Raw genomic sequence first — 20,576 nt, forward strand, 5'->3', positions numbered from 1 at the left:
CCTACCAAACCAACCAACCACAACAATGTCAAGTGTCACAGATTAAAATTTTGGTGTATAAATTCTATAAATAACGCAGCCAAAGAGATGTAACCATAGCTTATTGTTCTTTCCACTATTTCATTGATAAATAATTATATACACTAATAGGGTGGGGATTGTCAATTTCATATTAAAATATGAGTGAAAACAATATGTTCCTCTTCAGAGTCATACATTTTTCGATATAGATAATTGTATAATCAATATGATTGATTCCTGTAAGTCAATCAACATGATATCTCCACATATACCTGAAAACATTCCGGATGTTTCTTAATTCATCAAAGGGGAATAAAGATAATTTCTGTTAACTTTCTCTCAAACATTTCTCTTTGGCAAATTAGGCTCCAATCTGATAGTGACACATAATGTGAACATGCGTTTTAAAATAAACACGACGCTGTATGGTAGGTTTTAGAAACGGATGCAAAAGATATGAAAAACAAATGTGGTAAAAATACACTACAAAAGTTGAAGATAATACATAATATTTCGAACAGAGGCGGATCCTGGATTTTAGAAAAAAGGTTGGGGGCTGTACGTGACACCCAAGTCACGGAATGCCCGGGCGAAGGCGCAGTTTACATGTAAGGTATTTGAAGAAATATTTAAAAATCATAAAAGAACATATAACACGGATACTGCATGATCCATGTATTAATTTTGTTCTTGAAATGTACTATTAATAAATAAGCAGGGTGTCAGATTTCCTTTAAAATATATTCAGTACAGTTAAACGCTTTATCAGCTTAACATTTTAGGGAATCACTGTTTTGTTTGTTGTTCGCGGCACTCCGCAAAATTCCAGCTATATGTCGGGCGTATGTAAATAATCGAGTCAGGACCAGACAATCCAGTGATTGATGTCATGCGCACCGATCAAAGCAATTGGGATACGATGAATTGCATCAACCAAGTCGAGCCTGAACAGACGATCCCGTTAGTCGCCTCTTACGACAAGCATAGTCACCTTTTACAAGCATGGGTTGTTGAAGACCTATTCCAACCCGGATCTTCACGGGTAGCTGATAATGAGGACAATGATACAGGTGACAAAACATGCTTCATTTCAGATGCATGTATGTCCAACATTGGAACGGATCTCTGGCCATTACTCGCTGCATCTGATTAGAGACCACACACGCTTCAGTTCATCAGGGTCAAGGACTCACCGTGTAGAGTTGCGTCCCTTTGACATGCCAGAACCCAATTATCGTTGACTCGAATTCCTGTTCGCCCTGATTTTGTATCTGGGTTTGTCAGCACCATACCTATGCTTTTGGCCTTACCAAAGTTGTAAACGTCTAAGACCTGCATAACTTAGGGCTTTCCTCCCACATCAAACTGATACGCCGTGATATAATTACAGTTGTTAAACCTTTGGTTAAATGTCGAATTTCCTTGGAAATTCGATAATTTCGAGACCCGTGAAGATTCCGGTGTAGAGTAGGTCTTCAGCAACCCATGCTTGCCGTAAAAGGTGACTATGCTTGTCGTAAAAGGCGACTAACGGGATCGGGTGGTCAGGCTCGCTGACTTGGTTGATCCCAATTGCGCGGATCTATGCTCATGGTATTAATCACTGGATTGTCTGGTCCAGACTCGATTATTTACAGACCGCCGTCATATAGCTGGAATATTGCTGAGTGCGGTGTCAAACAACCAACCAACCAACCAACCATAATTTCGAAAATGACTTTGAAACAGATATATATATATGGTCAGTTTGAAGATACCATGCATCACACACGTCTGATAAACGAGAGGAATACGTTTCTGATATACGTGAACAACGACCACTACTTACCTCTCCAAACAGCTGTTATCAATATAGTGCCGTATATGGGGAACCTTCTACACCAGTCCGTCCGATATTGAGGTATCCTCATTTATATTGCTGGAAATCACGAGGCATGTGTTTTGTTAATGTTAAATTTATATGTACATAGTTATATATTTGAAATATACATATGTACATATCATTATTTTCAGGTAATATAAATATCGAACTATTTTTTCTTTTTTTTTCACCCAATAACTTACATGAATACGATTTTGTAAACCTATATATATACTTTCTTATATGATAATAGAGCACGTGCCATGTTACACCCACATGTAATAGAACTGAATAATATAAGTTATGACTTGTGTGTCCTATGTAATATATGGCAACCCGTTGTGATCTTCTAAAACCTAACGATATACCTTTCGTTACCACCTTTAATCCCCCAAACAAGGAAATATTTGTAAACGCTCGAGAGAAACCGGTTTCTTTAAATACGTTTTAAGAACTTCAACAAAACAAATGTCACTAAATAAGCTTTAAGCCTTAATAAAAGTGAAAGACAGAGCCGTAATCCAATCTCATTAAAATCAGATCTTAGTTCTTCTCGTTGACGTTATTCGACACATTGTGGTTTTCGAGGACAGCAGTGGTGATCCCACTGCATTTTTTGTGAAGTGGGGCTCAAAAGGATTAAGAATGGGTAATAAAAAAATGATTACATTTACAAGTGTGTCACACTGTTTTTACGAAACTATTGTAAGAATGTCTCGAAATACAAGAATTCTGACACTCGTTTCGTAAAACCAGTATTACACACATGCTCGTGTGGTAATGTCTATAGATTGCACTGTGACGTCAAAATAACGCAAAGTTATACATGTACGACAAAAAATCACAATGATGAAATGTAAAGTAAACGAAAAACACCATCTTCTACTTTAGACTTTTATGTTATATCTACAGAGATAACTTCACACCACAATGATGCAATGTTTCAATGGTATCTTCACGGAGAAGTGACGTTACTATATTTTGGCGTCACAACGTAACTCTACAAATGTTGTGACGCGGCGTTCCCAGGATGTCAAACTGGTAACTACACAATGACAGTGTTACATTAACAATAAATACAAATGTACTTCAGACATTGCGTTACCTATTTAAAGATGAACACAACTTTTAATGCTGGAGTCTTCTTTAGCTTTTGCACGTCATCAGCTGTATTCATTTAAAGAAAGGGAATATTTTTTAATTGTATTTCCTTTCCTGCTGCGCATTTGTCGATGTGAGCGCTTATGGGGATGCACTTTGTTTGGGGGGCCATCATATGTTGTTTGTGGACGCGCATTACGTCCCTTCAAAGAACTATGTTTGTCCAATATTTTTGTCCAAAGTCAATAAGTGCCGCACTGCGATTTCGAGAGACACAGGGATGTTATCATCGATTTGAAATTGACTTATTTCCTCACTTGATAAGTGTACCCTGAATGTTATTACGTTATCATTACACCAACGCGTTCCAAACACATCCTACTTCGCGGAAATCACGTGTTTCTCATGAAGACATCGTCAGACATGATAGTTTCTGTATAAAGCATAAAGTATAAAGCTAATGTTCCCATAACAGGCCGGGTAAATGTTGGTTTGAAATAGCTGATTATTTGTAATCAGTGTTTGCATTGCATTATAGTGTACGTTGCGCTATGTATACGCCCGGTTGAATATTAAAATATACTCTACAAGGGAACCCTCGGGTACAACGAGCCCTCGCGTCTTTTAATGCGTGGGTACAGGCTGATGTAGTGGTGATGATGAGTGGGTGGTGTTAGGGTGGTTGTTGATTAAATACATGCTATTAGGGAAGTACTATCGCTTCAGGCACTTTCACAGATGGACAGTGGATGTATGGCCCGTTGAATTACCCATAAGCCCTATTGTCCAAACCTATCATCACCAAAGCCTCCATGTAATTAACACGCGAAGGTATTTGTCTATAGAATTGTCTCCCTTTGACTAAAGGCTTCCATGTAACTTGCGCTTATATCAAAACCAAATTGAATCCACCGTTGCTGTATAGCATAGGTAAGGATATGGTGTTAGTGCGTGATTTAACCGCGCACTCGGGAATATTTCATGTATAAGACGGCGGCATATTGATAATTGAGCCTGGACCAGAAAATCAAGTGAATGATACCTTTAACAACTATCCATACACACCGTCTGGGCACAATGGCACGCCATCAACCCATTGATAAAGTCTGACCACCCGATCCCGTTAGTCGTCTCTGGCCACCCGCATGGGTTGCTGGGGATCAATTCTAATCCCAACGAGGTAATGATTAAAGGCCAAGGACCATAACACTTACATGGACCAAGGAACCTAATCACGAAACAACGAAAAACGCAAAGCAAATTGACTACTGCGTCATCATAATCGTTGTAAATTTCAATTTATACATGGTCATTACTTATAGGGCAATATTTTAGGTGTCCCGTGTAGATCTGAGGTAGAATAGATCTTCAGCAACCCATGCTTGCCGTAAAAGGCGACTAACGGGATCGGATGGTCAGGCTCGCTGACTTTGTTGATACATGTGATCGTACTCCAGTATGCTTGGATTGATTCACATAGCAGTTATTTAAAGAACACCAACGCTCAGTCTCTAAAATTGACTCTATAAGTCAGCTCTATCATACTCTATCCGTGACAACCCCAGCAACAGCATCCAGTGGGACAGAATCAAATCCCCTTATACAACCAACCTCAAAGACTTCGAAATCAGAAAACTCCAAGAAACCATCAACGTCAAAAGAATCCAACCATCTATCAACCGTGATCAAGGCTATTACATTCCACATGCTTACCATCAACTCTTCAAAGACCCCAATCAACCATAATCATTTTGTATATACAACAGGCTTACCTGTTAAAATGTTTACTTTATATCAAGTCTTTCGTGTACATAACAGGCTTCTCCACTCAAGTGGAACCATATCCCAGTTTACCCAACTGTATAAACACTGCCTCACACCTGTGTATGTGCTTGTCAACTATACGTTGTACGTGATTTGCATGACAACGATGTTAGAACCTACACCGAAACGCCTCTCCTGATTGTAATAAAGAAGTTGTTCATCCATATATCGTATCCTTACTTAGTCCTCCAACTTCAAAATGACTCTCAAGAGGTGAGGTGAGGTAAAATGGAGTTTAACGTCGCGTCCAAGATTATTGCACTTATATAGCGACGTGCATGCACGTGTGTGTGTGTGTGTCTGCTTGTACTAGTCCGGACTGATGCCGATTATTAGTGCTAGCCCACTGAGATACCATGTCGCAGTTTAACATGAATACCCCATTCAGACGCAGTATACTGACTCAGAGCCGACCAGTCCTTGTTCTAGTCCCAGACAGGGTAACAACAAGTACCATCTTTTAACGTCTTTTGGTATGACGCAGCCGGGGATCGAGCTCCGGACCTTTCCGGGTGGACGCTCTACCACTAGACCACGGGGGCGGTCGCCCCTCCAAGAAGTGACCCTTGTTTTATCACAGTGGAGGGGCGGTAGGGTGGCCTTGTGGGTGAAGCGTCCGCTCGTCACATCGAAGACCCGGGTTCGATTCCCGGCATGAGTACAATGTGTGAAGCCAATTTCAGTTGTTCCCCGCCGTGATATTACTGGAATATTGCTAAAGGCGGCGTAAACTAAACACAGTCAGTTCATCGAATTGGAGATCACATATAATGCCAAGTCAACACTTGAAACCTTATCTGCTCTCACGAGAGAGGAAACCGCATTCATGTGACGAGCGGAAGGTCGGTGGTTCGATTTCGGGTGTCGCTCTAAAAATCGTCAAAAGATGGTACACTTGTTGTAACCCTGCCTGGCGCTCGGCATTTAGGGGATAACACAAGGGCTGGTCGACTCCGAGTCAGTATGCTGTCTGAGTGGGCTATCCATGTTAAACTGCAGCCACGTCTGCATGGACGTCGCTTATATAAGCGCAGTAACCTGGAACGCGATGTTTCAGACCATTACTCCGCACCTCACCGACCTTTGGAGTTATATCAACAAGCTTTGATCTCAACATTGGTGCATATTTGGTGGTAGCCTTGCACAATTCTTTATAGTCTAAATCTATAACATCATGCACTGCGCCCCTCGGCCACATTACCTATCCAACTAAAAGTCACATGCATACCACTCAGAAATATTACCAATACGAGGGCAAAATGGGGATTTTATTGCACTTCATTCTGTTTGGTGATATGTGCAGTGAGAAGTTATCTCCCATGAAGACAGATCTATTGTTTGCCAAACAGGCCTGGTCCTAGTTTATATTGATGGGAATATACTGCTTGGCAAATATTTCTCTGCCTTCATTCGTGTTGGAATTGGCAACACCTTCAGAACTATTATTTTGATCGAATTGAGTTAAAAGCCTATTTGAACAGTGAGTGAGTAGGTCTGAGTGTGTATGTGTGTGTGAGTGTGAGTAAGTGTGCGTGTGAGTGAGTGAGTGAGCTTCAAACACCTATATCTGAAAGCACGAGAGATGGTCAGTGAGCGTGGTGTTACGTACGCCACTTATAAAAGTAATAGTCCAGACATTTCACGACGGAAGACACAAATAATACAGTTGGATGTTCAAACACAGGAGAAGAGATGATTAGTTTCTTAATTGAACAAACAATTAGTTTCTTAGTTGATATGGGTTATGATACCGATGAGTTTAGAGGAGAGTCGTTTCTTAAGAATACATACAGTATGTATTTGATGGTATATATAAAGAGTGCAACTTATTTATCTATGGTCAAAATGGCTAACTCACAAGTTCGAGTGACCATGGTTGATACCGTGCGAGGTGATCAGCACTGCATGCTGAATTCCAAGGCCACGTGTTCCCGCTTGTGTACTGTCTGCTCCCGAACAAGTCCGAAGATACGTACACCAGGACATTTGAACATTTACGTCTAATGGCTAAACAGCAGAATTGTTACTTCAATCCAAGCACTTTCCAGTTAGACACTGCTTCCCTTGGACAAGGTCGACGACCTCTGGCTCCAAGCCATCGCTGACAGTCCCGCGGGTCCCAAGGTCGCAGCCTTCATGGACTACGTCACGACTACGTGGGTGGAAGGACGCCAATTCGGACCTGAGATCTGGAACCACTTTGGTAACCAAGGGCATCACACTAACAATAACGTCGAGGGGTGGAATCATAAACTAAACAAACTTGCCAGGAAGAGCCATCCGAACATTTTTGAAGTTGTTACGCTATTTCAAAGAGAACAATCCAACGTAGAAGTCGCCATTTAACGAATTGAAGCCCACTGGTCAGCACCACCCAGAAAGAGAAGATGCCGGCTGATTGACAACCGTCTTCAGGCTCTGAAAGACAATCTCGTCAACAACGTCATCGGCGAAGTTGAGTACACAGATCACGTTGGTGACCTGATCCACTTGGAGTGAATGACTTGAACACAACGTGTATGCCAGTGCAACCGCAAATTTATTATAGAATGAATTTTTGTATTTACCATTATATTTTAAGATATAAGTTATTGTTGTTTTTGTAGAAATTATAATGTACATCTATGAAATATTAAAGTATTAGATTTATTAAATTTGTTAAATATCAAGTACTTTTGTGCAACTATACTATACTTCAGCATCTAATAAATTACTACTGTACATGTGATTACGGTATACGCATTTCTGTGTTTTTCTTGTAATTTGAGAGTCCCGTGTTTACTGCAGCGTGACCAGTCTTACTGTAGCTTCACGAAAGCAAGAGATTTTTGAGTTGATTATGGCTAGGTTTCGCTCTTCCGGCCCAGAACCCTAGAAACGGGCGTGAGAAGTTACTGATAAAATAAAATGGAAATGGGTTAAAGGGGCGATGAGATACATCAATACTATGCAAAATCAAAAGCTTATACAATTCCCAATGCTCACATTCACTTGATAAAGTTCAGTATTGAAAAATCGTCATCTACAAACATCTATAACGAAACGATATTATTGAACAAAATGTCGGCCTACTACGTATATGCCCTTAAAATGAAAAAGTGACATATCTTGATTCAAACCCGCCGCCATTTCCACTCGTCAGCAAGGTGCGTTCAATATTGACCAATCAGCGCCTTTCTTGTTTTATGCTCGGAGATGCGGAGGGAAATAAAAATGGCCGACAATAACATGTCTGCCGATGGCTACACAGGAACAACGGGTGTTTCTGGGGATGATAGCGGAAATTTGGATGTCGGGGAGGATTTCGACCCAACCTCTGCTGATGTGGAATGCGTTGAAGAACAGGTCGACCAACTGACTGCCCCAGATGAGAATTTGTAAGTGTCGCATTGAGCTTCCGCGGAAAAGATTTGCAAACTTCAGTCGACATTATTTTAAAAATTATCCGGGTAGTCGAGGCCAAGATAATAATTATGAAAAATTCAGTTCCTGATATGGACTTGAGATTTTTGTTTTATATGATTTCTGTTTATATTAACAAATAGTGTCGTTGTTATGCGTCAATAACGGTGGTTATTGACATGACTCGCAGCTCTTTAAATGAGTTGCCTGAGGTGCAAAGTAGACGATAGACATATCGTCTATGTATTCTCGTGCTTGGTAGCCTAGTGTTGCACTGCCATGACAAGTCATAGTATATTCGTAAGAAAATTCCCCTTTTGTTCTTACTTTGAGATGATAAACAATTGTATTCGTGACATCTAGCTAATTGCGGATAGTAGCTGAAAAACTCGCAACTTGGTCTTTCATTTTTATGGGACATCATACAACATCATCAGCCTTTAAGTAAAAACTGAATGACGTAGAAAAAAGCAGCATATATATATGTTTTCACATGTTACTTGTGGAATGTTTTGCCTAACACTGAATTAGTCCAGACATGACGAAGTACACTTATCAGGCTACGAACATGAGCAGGCTGATACCCTTGATTGTGCTTTGTGAACACTATATAATCCAGTATAACAATATGACTACAAACAAATCAAATGCAATGGCAGAAGAAATAAATCATATCAATACCAATTCAGCAAATATATTATATTTAATTTGTGATATAGTTTAACTTTTGCAACTTTCTAGATAAACATGATTAATTCATTTCAGTGAAATAGTTTGAGCTGTCATGAATCTTCGTTATGATTTATCAAAATTACCTCAATAACATTGATGATCTATCAATCTTTTGATGGATCTACATTTCTTTGGCGTATTTTGCATAAACCATTCATCTTCTTCATGTCTATTGATCATGTTGATTGCATGTCACTGCATACTGACAAACTCTTACTTCACTGCAATCACAGTCTGAAACGTTAGCCACAAGTCATAGTCTAGTAAAATTCTGTTTGGTCAAGTAAGCTTAGTAAAGTTAGTAGTCAAGATAATAACTCTAAAATCTACCGATGCTAATAGGTTTACACAGACAGCAATCAGGACCTCAATGTTTATTTATGGACATATGATTCCATGTTGAGACATCATCCTTGAATATCCCTGCTTAATTATTTTTCTGGAGTTATGTTTACTGCTAATTTGGGTGGTGGGCTCATTTGCTTTCTTAGTTTGCTGATCAAGCAGAAAACACATTTTACCACCTGTCTCTGCAGTGATATTGGTGCAATAGTATCCTTTCTCTCTAGTTATAATCATGATAATCATACAGTTTATTGATGTATGATTCTTATCCTAATTCAGTGATTGGCTATGGGATGACTTATTACGTATTATGAAACATGCAGGCTTACGCAATTTGACATGTGATTGACTTACCAACATGACCAATATGTGGACTTATGAATATTAACATCTGTTGAGATTTGACTTTCATCTATCATACTGCACAGCTGCAGGTGACATTAGGCATTTCTTAGAGAAGCTGTATATCATGTATATATTTGTAGATTATCTATTTTGCAAAATATGTTTATAAAACACCTCCAAACTGTGAGGTATATTTTTAAACTCACCAGTTGTAAACATGGTGAAGGCACTGTCAATTTTATGTGATCTATGACAGCAGATTTTTGTTGCTAACCATACTATTTTTGTGAAAGTACAATATTCTTATATTGGGATGTCTTTGAATTCTTCTCCTTTTACCATGTCTACCATGCTACCACCCCATGGCATGTGTTTACTCCAAACTACAAACTGTTATTTCAATTTACCTATGTCACATTGACAGTGTACAATTATCTTTCTGTGCCTACTTTAGAATGTATAATCTGACTATTAATGAAGATGGGGTTAGCTTTGGTTAAGTACTTCTTTGTTCTTTCAGTGTTATGTTTCGGTAGAGGTGCTATAATGTTCACTTGCTTATTAGCAAACATGGGTGGCTGGGCCCACTGATTCTCTGTTTTTTTAAACATTATGTCCTCCCCTCATCCCTGTCTGGTAGCCTAGTGGTTAAACCATATGCTCGAAACACCAATGACCCGGGTTAGAATGTGTGAAGCCAATTTCTAGTGTCCCCCGCTGTGATATTGCTTGAATTTTGCTAAAAGCAGCGTAAAACCATGCTAACTCACTCACTCTCCTCATCCCCAAGTATCTTGGGATGGTGTTTGTTGTTTGATGCATCACTCAGCAACATTCCAGCCATTTGATGGCGGTCTGTAAGGAATTGAGTCTGGACCAGACAATTCAGTGACTGACATCACAAGCTTTGATCTACTCAATTGGTATACAATGATATGCATCAGCCAAGTAAGCGAGCCTGACCACCTGATCCCGTCAGTTGCCTCTTACGACAAGCATAATCGCCTTTTACCGAAAGCATGGGTTGCTGAAGGCCTATTTCACCTCGAATCTTCACGGGTTGAAAGTTCGAAGTGCTGCAGCAATCCTGACCACCTGACAGGAATAGAAATTGAAGCTGGTCCTGTAGTCCCTGCCAAACTGACCAATAGTTAAGGTATCATAAGGACCAGTAGAAATTTAATGTTTTTTTAAGGGTTTTGTTGTATGTTATCATTATAAGGACTAATGGACTAAAGATGTCAGTTTCTGTTGCTGATTTTGCATTAAACTTGATGGCAAAGAGATCCCACTTCATATTTCTATTATGATATCACTGCAACCACTGCCTAATCCGGTTAATTGCCTCTGACATCATGCATGGGTTGCTGAAGACCTTTTCTCTTCCCAGATCTTCATGGGTCGCTGGAATGTAATGTTTTTTGTTTCATCACATTTGAGAATATTGCTGTTACTGGTTATTTTGGAGTAATTTGTTACACAGTAAGGATCTTGATCCAGGGTTGACATGTTATGTTGGACTTTATGCTGTGACAGGTGCTACTCAACCCCCATGTTTCGTATATTTGACTTAGTTTGAGACTGAATGAACAGATGTGAATAATACCGGTACCCAGTTTATCGATGATAATGTTTTGATGATTTTGTATTTATTCAAGGATGATTCAGTTTTAGAAACTGGCATTAGTCCTGGCCAAACTGCCCAAAAGTAAAGGTATCATAAAGACTAGTAGACATTTGCCATTTGTAAAGGTTTTGCTATATGTTATCATTATAAGGACTAGTGGACTAAAACTGTTTGTTTCTAATGCTGTGATTCAGATATCTATGATTATGATGATAGCAAATTCCATTAATATAATATAGAAATAGGAATATCAGGAAGATATGTCAGTATCATGATTATCATATGTGGTCGTTTAACTTCCTTGCTACCTTGTGTATATATCTATATCAGCTGATACATACATAATGTATGCAATGAATGATGTGTGTTGCCAATCTTATCTGCATATGGTAATGATCATATATCATGTCGATTTGTCACTTTATGAATGAGAGCGCCCCGATTCGCTGTGCAGAGTTGTGTCCCTTGGGCACGCCAGAAACCTATAATTGTGGGTTTGAATCCCGGTTCGCCCCGATTATGTTTCTAGGTTTGTCAGCACCATACCCGTACTCGTGGGTTTCACTGAAGTGGTAAACGTCTGAGACCTGCATCACTTCGGGCTTTCCTCCCACATTAAGCTGACACGTCGTGATATAACTGGAATACTGTTAAAAGCGGCGTTAAATCCAACTCACTCACTCACTTTATGAATGAGATAATCTCAGTGTAGCTAAAAATTATAACTCTTTGGCTCATTTCAGCAATCAGCCATTAGACATTGTGCATTATTTCGTACTGCCCTTTGAAAAGTGGTTTTAATATTCAGCTGGTTACTCTAACATTGTCTGAAGAGCCAAATAGTTGGTGGTTAGAAAAGTAGTTGGAACTATGGGTTTTCTCATGAGGGCTATCAATGAAGTATCATGTTCCAGACAGCTGGTGGAGAAGTGTTTTGTTTGTTATCTTAGCTGGCCATAGTGAATCTTCAAGACCTAAACTGTATCACAGAAGACTGGGAGGAAGGGATGGCCGACATGGCAACTTTATATTGCAACTTTATATTGCAGTGACCAACTGGTGTTGTGGACACAGTGAAAAGTTTGAAAATATATCTCTGCTCATACAAGACACATGAGATACATTCTCTGCCTCCACAAGATGCACTTATCCTTATCATTGCTTGTCAGCTGACAGGGTAAAGCTGGATGTTCAAAGATTGGTTGGAATTATTAAAAATCTAATGAAGGGGGGATGTTGTCAGTCTTACAGTCCATGAACCTCTTATTTTCCCTTCTACCCGCCCTTGCTGTAATGCAATAGCCCCAAATGAAGCAAGTCTAGATTTTTCACAGGTTCTGAAACTCCCATTGCACTGGAGCTCCTTTTCAATTTAAATGGATCTGCTTGTTTCTATCCAAATTATATATTTTCCGAGACTAAGTGTTAGTCTAAGATGGATGAGGTTTGCTTCTGTTTGGGACTCACTTGAAGTAGCACATGGTCCCAGTTGTTGCTCACCCAAGCCCGTTGCTGTGCCAACAGCAGCAGATCCGGGGTGGAATAGGTCTTCAGCAACCCATGCTTTCTGTGAAAGGTGACTATGCTTGTCGTAAGAGGCAACTAACTGGATTGGGCTGACTTGGTTAATGCATGTCTTTGCATCCCAATTGCATCGATCGATGCTCATGATCTCAATCACTGAATTGTCTGGTCTGGACTCGATTATTTACAGACTGCCGTCATGTAGCGGGAATATTGCTGAGTGCGGCATTAAACAACAAACAAACAAACCAAACAAAGAAACTTTGAACTTTCATGGAGCATGAAACTGAAACTTTAATTGATTGTCAGCAATAAAGTATCATTAAATCTTTATGATAAAAATACAGTCTGATCTTGTAGCATGTGCCATGGTCACGGTAATACTGAGCATGTTATTTGGGACAGAACGTCTTAGACCTGCATCACTTCGGGCTTTCCACCCACATTAAGCTGACACACTGTGATATAACTGGAATAATGACAATAATGTTAAAAGCGGTGTTAAACCCAACTCACTCACTCACTCACTTATTTGGGATAGTGGGTAGGTCATTCATGCTAAGTTTGGTCAAGTATTAAGCAAGGGTTTTCCAACTATCTCTTTGATTCAGGATTTCATGTTTCCTGAGTTGCTGTGCAGCTGTGATGTACCTGATATTGCATCTAGGTTTCAGAGCTGTTTGTTTGTGGTGATACTAACATGATACCTCTGCCATCAATATGATTCATTCAGTTTCGTTTTGGGTCATAAATAATTGATGAACAAATCGGAAAATAATTGATCATGTGGATGCGTTTCTGGACTAACTGGATTGGTTTGAAGCATCAACCGACCGAAACGGAAAAAGCATTTGTTTCATTATTAAAGAAAATATTTGGTCCGTCATGTCAAAATGATAAACATGCTAAAAGTGTAAATGCACAGGTGTAACATGGGAAGGGTGGACAATATTATTGATGAGCTGATTTCTTCGGACATGCAGAAGTGTGTCATGTGCAGGAGAGGTGCTCTTGTTACTTTATAACATCTGATAGAGAATAGGGAAGTAGTGTAAGTTTAAATGTTCATTGTGAAACCTGTTATCCTCGCATTATGGGTTTTCAGTTGCTAAAGAAACTTTCTGAGTTTTCTTGGTAATCACATGTAAAACAAAAACACCTCTCTCCTGTAATAGACAACTTCATCTTAAATACAAGCCATCATCTGAGTCTTTACAATGTCAGTCTGATGTCACACCCCTTGTTATAGTGCAAGAAATTGCCGGGCGGTCGGGTAGCCTAGTGGTTAAAGCGTTCGCTCGTCATGCCGAAGACCCGGGTTCGATTCCCGACATGGGTACATTGTGTGAAGCCCATTTCTAGTGTCCCCCGCCGTGATATTGCTGGAATATTGCTAAAAGCAGCGTAAAACAATACTCACTCACTCACTCACTCAAGAAATTGCCATAAACATGGCCGTCCGAAAACAAATGTTGTCTGAAAACACATAGTCCACCGCTGTAATATTCTAGAAGTAAGACTTCAAGTACATCATGACCGCCTCCGTGGTCTAGTGGTAGAGCGTCCGCCCGGAGAGCGGAAGGTCCAGGGTTCGTCATACCAAAAGACGTAAAAAGATGTTACTTGTTGTTACCCTGTCTGGTGCTTGGCATTAAGGGGCTAAAACAAGGACTGGTCGGCTCGTAGTCAGTATACTGTGTCTGAGTGGGGTATTCATGTTAAACTGTGGCATGGTATCTCAGTGAGCTAGCACTATAAATCAGCATCAGTCCGGACTAGTACAAGCAGCCACACAAACACACACGTACATGCACATCGCTATATAAGTGCAATAATCTTGGACGCGACGTTAAACCCCATTTCACCTTACCTTACCTCAAATACATCACAGACCCCAGGTTCTCCTTATGTTTCTTCAGACACGGAATAACTGAATACCACCTTCACCCCTGTCTCCCTCCTTCTCTCTATCTCATTCATCCATTCATTCATTTACCAGGGACAGATCATCTAATTATGAGTAGCTCATTGGCCATTGGTTATTCTCTCTTTCTTTTATCTCTTACTATTTCTCCTTCCTCCCATCTTCATTAAATTAAAAAATAAAGTAGTTCATGATTGTGATAAAATATATTCAAATTCTGGAATTTTAACAGTCCCTCACATTAATGATAGCTGTACCAATGTTGTGTATTTAAGCAGTACATCTGTTACACAAACGTCATTCTGTAAATAGCAAATACCTGAAGTGATTGGCAGAATTATATGAATGGACCATGTTGCTTCATGTTATATATAAAAATGTATACCCTGCTTTCAATGGTTGAAATGTTCAGCAATGCTTATCGGTAGACATAATAATAATGATAATGAAATAATAATTGGACATGAAAATATATATGTATTGGGCTTTTGGAAGCATTCTACTGTTGCTATGCTACCCAGCCAGTAAATCTGTACATATCTCTGTGTGAATGAAATAACAGGTGAACAGTTTTTTCCTGGTGGAGTAACAGGTGCTTGCAATGAGTTGATGTAGTATTGTGTACTAGAGTGCTGGCTTCAATCCAAGGCCCCAACGCCCACTCAGTGGACTTCCTGTTGATCAGCTTCTATCTTCTCTCTGCCTTCCCAGATAACATATAACACAACCAGCACATTAAACCGCCACAGTTATCGGGTTACTGCTGAACCAACGAGGAACTAGCAGGACTCGCATCCATAAACAGAGATAATGATAATACCAATGGTGTATACAAAAATGAGGAAAAAATAGACATTTGGTGCTGGAAAGGTGCTAGAATTTAAAGGGATCTTACTTTGTTAAGGTTTTCGGGTCAACTGCAGTATTTGGGTCATCGGGCAACTGTAAGCGATGTAGTCGCAATGTTTTCAGTAAACTTTAAATGACCATGTTAAATGTAAGACACAAAATCTGGAAAGATATGTGTTTGTTTTCAAGAGTGCCCAGGTCACACTCAAGGATGTTTAGGTGTGCCGTACGGACATTTTGAACTGTACAGAAGAAGAAATACTTTTGATCCATATTAAACTTGTCCATTTTACTTGTGTGAAAGTACATTTATCACTGTCGTCATGTGATAAATAGCAGCAGCAGCAGCACACAGTATTTAAAAAGACTGTATTGTAAGTGCTGTTCAGGTACAGAGATCCTTCATTATGATTTTCATTGTGCCATTGGTGCTCTTATACAAAGATCTTCCAACACTGACAATTAATAAAGAAATCCTACGTTGTTTGATGTCCTGTCACTCCAAGACTTGATATCCTTAGACATGTTAATAAATGATTAATTTCCTTTGAAAGATAAAGCCAAAATATGTACATCCTTTCTTTACATGTTCGGAAATACAAAATAGGGGATAACTCACACTTCGTATATTTCATGCTCATATTACAGTATTTTGAGATGAGGGTTATGACAACTATCCACAGACTTTTATTCTGAATTTTGAAGAGTGGACAAGGAGATAAAATTCGGTCCTTATGACTGACCACTGACAATGCCCTTTATGTCCCTTATCTTTAGCATTGTTTAGCAACAAGCCACAGGCCTCAAAGTTTAATTTTTTACCAAGTAGCCATATGGCTACAAGTATTTTTTTCCAGGTAGCCAGTGGTAAAATCAAGAAGTCAAGCCAATATTGTAGGTAGCCAAAAGCACTTGAAATTATCTATTATCAAAAAACTATTATAATATGTACAAGTCATATCACTAGTCTTGGAATTGTATATTAGTGGAAACTGTACTTGATTTTGTTTTTTGTGACCCATTTCTGGTGTCCCCCGCCGTGATATTGCTGGAATATTGCTAAAAGTGGCGTAAAACCAAACTCACTCACTCACTCACTCTTGTGACTCAAACAATGATGCAATTTATGTTACTAGGTAGATATATCCTTGTTTATCCAATGGGCATTGTACAAATTACATTATTTTTTATGTATTTTGGTTCATTGTCGACTTTAAGAGGAATTATTTATGAGTACAATTATGGGCAGACGTGTTCGCCAAGATCTGCTGTTATGTATTTTTGTGTCTACAGATGTGTAGCAATAGAATTAGTCAAGGTAGTCATTTGGCTACCTCTGAATTTTAGACAGTAGACAAACTGAAATTTAGGTTGCACAGGTGACTGTTTTAGTCGCAACTTTGAGGCCTGAGCCAAGGAGATATAATCTGAATATGGTAACCTTTAATTGATCCTTCAACCTGTAAACATGTTTAGGTCAATTATTTCCTACCGAAACATCAACACAGTCAATAACAATAATCTTGTGCAGGGAATTCCATTGTGATGGTTGATTGGGGTGGTGGGGTAGCAATATTCTAGCTATATGACGTCTGTCTGTAAATAATAAAGTCTGGACAGACAATCCAGTGATAAATATCATGATCATCGATACACGCAATTGGGATCGATGACTTGCATCAACCAAGTCAGTGAGCCTGACCACCCTATCCCATTAGTTGCCTGTTACGACAATCATAGTCGCCTTTTGCAGCAAGCATGGGTTGCTGAAGACCTATTCTACCCCGGATCTTCACTTCACTCTGACTGTGCTATTGACACTCAATACAAGTAACGTATAACCCTGAAAATGTTTGGTGAATGTGACACAACAGATGCATTTCCTTCTTGCTGTTTTCCAGGAATTAGGAACCTTTTCTTGGATCATCCCTTTCAGACAGCGAAGTTTACTATTGATGCTACTATGATCGGAAGTATGCAACTCAAAAGAAGTTAATGAAAACCCCATCATTATCCCCCCAGTTAAATAGTTCTTGTTTAACCTAGACCAGGCTAGTTGGGAGCTGGGGCTGTTTGATTATTTGGGATTTTTTATCCAATCATTTTGTTTTGTTTTCATGATTTTTCATGATGAAAACAAGTTGTTTTCCGTTTTCTGAGTGGAACACCAAAACTGTTAAATATTTCTTGTTGAAACTTGCTATCTAGATCAGTCTCGTGGCGAACTTGTGCCTTTTGTTGATTTGGGATTTTTACTTTTTGTCTGAACTGAAGGCATCCAGTGGCAGTGAACCAAAAGTTGGGTACAAGTAGCCAAATATGTCATCTCCTGATGACTCTTGTTTCAGATTACTTAGTGTGAAATCGTCTTGGATAATGTTGTGTTTATTGGAATATTTATCTGTTGAATAGAATTACATCTTGTACATATGCTATTTAACATGTTTAAACTGTTAATTATCCTAACCATGTCATGTTTAATTGAAATGGTTTAATATTTCCTGTAGTTTTCATTTTTTGTTCTCATGTAAGGGGACCTGTGAAGATCCGGAGTAGAATAGGTCTTCAGCAACCCATGCTTGTCATAAGAGGCGATTATCGGGATTGGGTGGTCAGACTCACTGACTTTGTTGAAAAATAAGTCAAATAAGCAGAAAAATTACTCCGTTTGCATTTGTATGGTTTAACAATCTATAAACATAAAAAAATTGACATTCACATCCAAAAAGAACTCCATGTTCCATGACAGCGTGCGAGAACCTCATCAGTGACATCCATAGAGGCCAGATTTCAACAAACACAGTATGAGTAGTAACTTTGGCAATTAACAATAACATGTACTTACTATGTTCAGGAAAGCATTCATTTCAAGCTGTTCTATGGCAAGCCCCACAAACCCCATGTTATTTTAGCAAGACACCAAAAATGCGTCTGAAAAACTTAGATACCGTTACTGAGGAAGAAGATCATGCACATCCATTACCAAAATGGCGGAAAGTTGCCGGTAATTTGTTGTAAAACCTTTTAGCAATATTCCAGCAATATCACGGCGGGGGACACCAGAAATGGGCTTCACACATTGTACCCATGTCGGGAATCGAACTCGGTCTTCGGCGTGATGAGCAAACGCTTTAACCACTAGGCTACCTGACTGCGCCTGGCATGTTTAGGCTGAATGCCTGTGATACAGAATACATGTAGAACTTGAACTCTAGGGTTCTCCATCATGACTATATGAAACATGTCATTGTAGAATATGCCTCATAGATTACCAGCAGAACCTGTGACTATACCAAACCACATGAAGGTACCAATAAGGAAGAGAAATACCCACCAAATAATTGGGAATCTTTTACTGTTCCTGTAATGTTTAACTCTCTATCAACCAAGCGATTTTCTGCTAAATCTTGCTGTGACTCAGGGTAGTTCAATACCAGGAAGTGAATATACAGGGTGTGTTTTAATGTGATTGGGTATTATCAGTTAAAAATTGGATCTGACTGTAGAACTGATAGAGTTGAATGAGGTTCACTTTTTCCTATGCTTGTGTGATGTTAGACATTCAATGGAGAACAGGTAGGATCAATGTCCCACTGAATATGCTAGGGCTGGGACGGGTAACTCGGGTACTTGGGTTGGGTGAGTACTGAGAAGGACCCGGGTACCCACAGAACTACCCGGACCCGTGGTTGGTCTTATGATATATTGTTTGATGACCAAAATGATCTTGAACTATATGGTTACAAGATAGACACAATTTTAGGGATAAGAACTTTTTAATACTGTAAAAAGTACTACAACAGTATTAAGAAGTTGTTATCCATAAAATTGTGTCTATCTTGTCATCCTTCAACTTCTAAGTAATGCCTATCAAACAATTTATATGGTTACACTTCAACAAAAAGTACAAGTCACTAATGTTCGCATTTCTTTCTGACTATGCTCCCAGACTTTTATATGTTTGAATAAACTTCAGTCAACGTCAGTGTATGCATGACCAGATCAATTTATACTTATATCTAAATACATGTCCAGGGCTACAGTCAAACTGTTCCCAATCAGACATTTTGTACCTATCTCTTGAGACCAACAGTGGGAACCCGGGTAGGGTCGGTAATAGGTGGGTGGGTACCCGGGTGATAAATTTGGACTCGTCTCAGCCCTAGAATATACACATGATAAATAACAGGAATGCAAATAATGGGTTTCACACATTCTTATAAAACTTTTTTGTTCAAATTTAAGCAGTAGGCTTAAACACAAAATTACAAAGATGCTAAAAAACAGATACTGTTTTATCTCCTATTTAGTAAATTCGGTCCTCCAACATTTAACTGGAACCAGCTTTGAGACGTTTTGTTTTGCCTTTTTTAAGAGTTGTGTCCCTTAGATGTGCCAGACTCCTGTGATCATGGATTCAAATCCAGATTCACCCTGATGGTGATTGGCTTGTCAGCGCCATACCCGTGCTCGTTGTTTTCGCTAAACTGATAAATATTCGAGCCCAGCATCACTAGTGTTAGAGTATACTATGTGAAGAAAAGTATATGCTATCTCCCTGTAAACAAATATGTTGGAGTAAGTTAGTGTATTTGTCTTTTTAAACAAACTCATAGGACTGATCTGTTATGTTAAGTTACAGGTTCTATTTCATCAGATTGGGGGACGGTGGGGAAGCCTAGTGGTTTAAAAACGTGTTCGCTCGTCACGCCAAAGACCCAGGTTCGATTCCCGACATGGGTACAATGTGTGAAGCTCATTTCTGTTGTCCCCCGCCGTGATATTGCTGGAATATTGCTAAAAGCGGCATAAAACCATACTCACTCACTCACTCATCAGATTGGATTAGGACTGACCTGTCAGGGGACTTATATATTCTTTTTAGCAACTCAGAGCTGTGGTCATGAATTATGGATGGACGGACGGTCCAGTGGTAAATTCTCTACTGTAGAGGCCTGGGTACCATTGTACAAAACAACCTTAGCGCTACGACTCTCATAAGTCTATGTAAGGTGTGTGAG

At 39.4% G+C, this 20,576-nt stretch overlaps 1 protein-coding gene across 2 annotated transcripts in view; it reads left to right on the top strand.

The window, feature by feature from the left end:
- Positions 1-8,015: 8,015 nt before the first annotated feature.
- The window catches only part of LOC139455300 (ras GTPase-activating protein 1-like), a 56,207-nt gene continuing 43,646 nt past the window's right edge, over positions 8,016-20,576 (top strand). For both annotated transcript variants that reach the window (XM_071236889.1, XM_071236958.1), the window contains exon 1: positions 8,016-8,184. In XM_071236889.1, the coding sequence (XP_071092990.1) occupies positions 8,021-8,184 (164 nt within the window). In that variant the 5' untranslated portion in view covers positions 8,016-8,020. The remainder of the gene's footprint in view (positions 8,185-20,576) is intronic.

Source organism: Haliotis cracherodii, unplaced genomic scaffold (genome assembly GCF_022045235.1).
Source record: "Haliotis cracherodii isolate W230 unplaced genomic scaffold, xgHalCrac1.p SCAF_1, whole genome shotgun sequence".
Lineage (NCBI taxonomy): Eukaryota > Metazoa > Mollusca > Gastropoda > Lepetellida > Haliotidae > Haliotis > Haliotis cracherodii.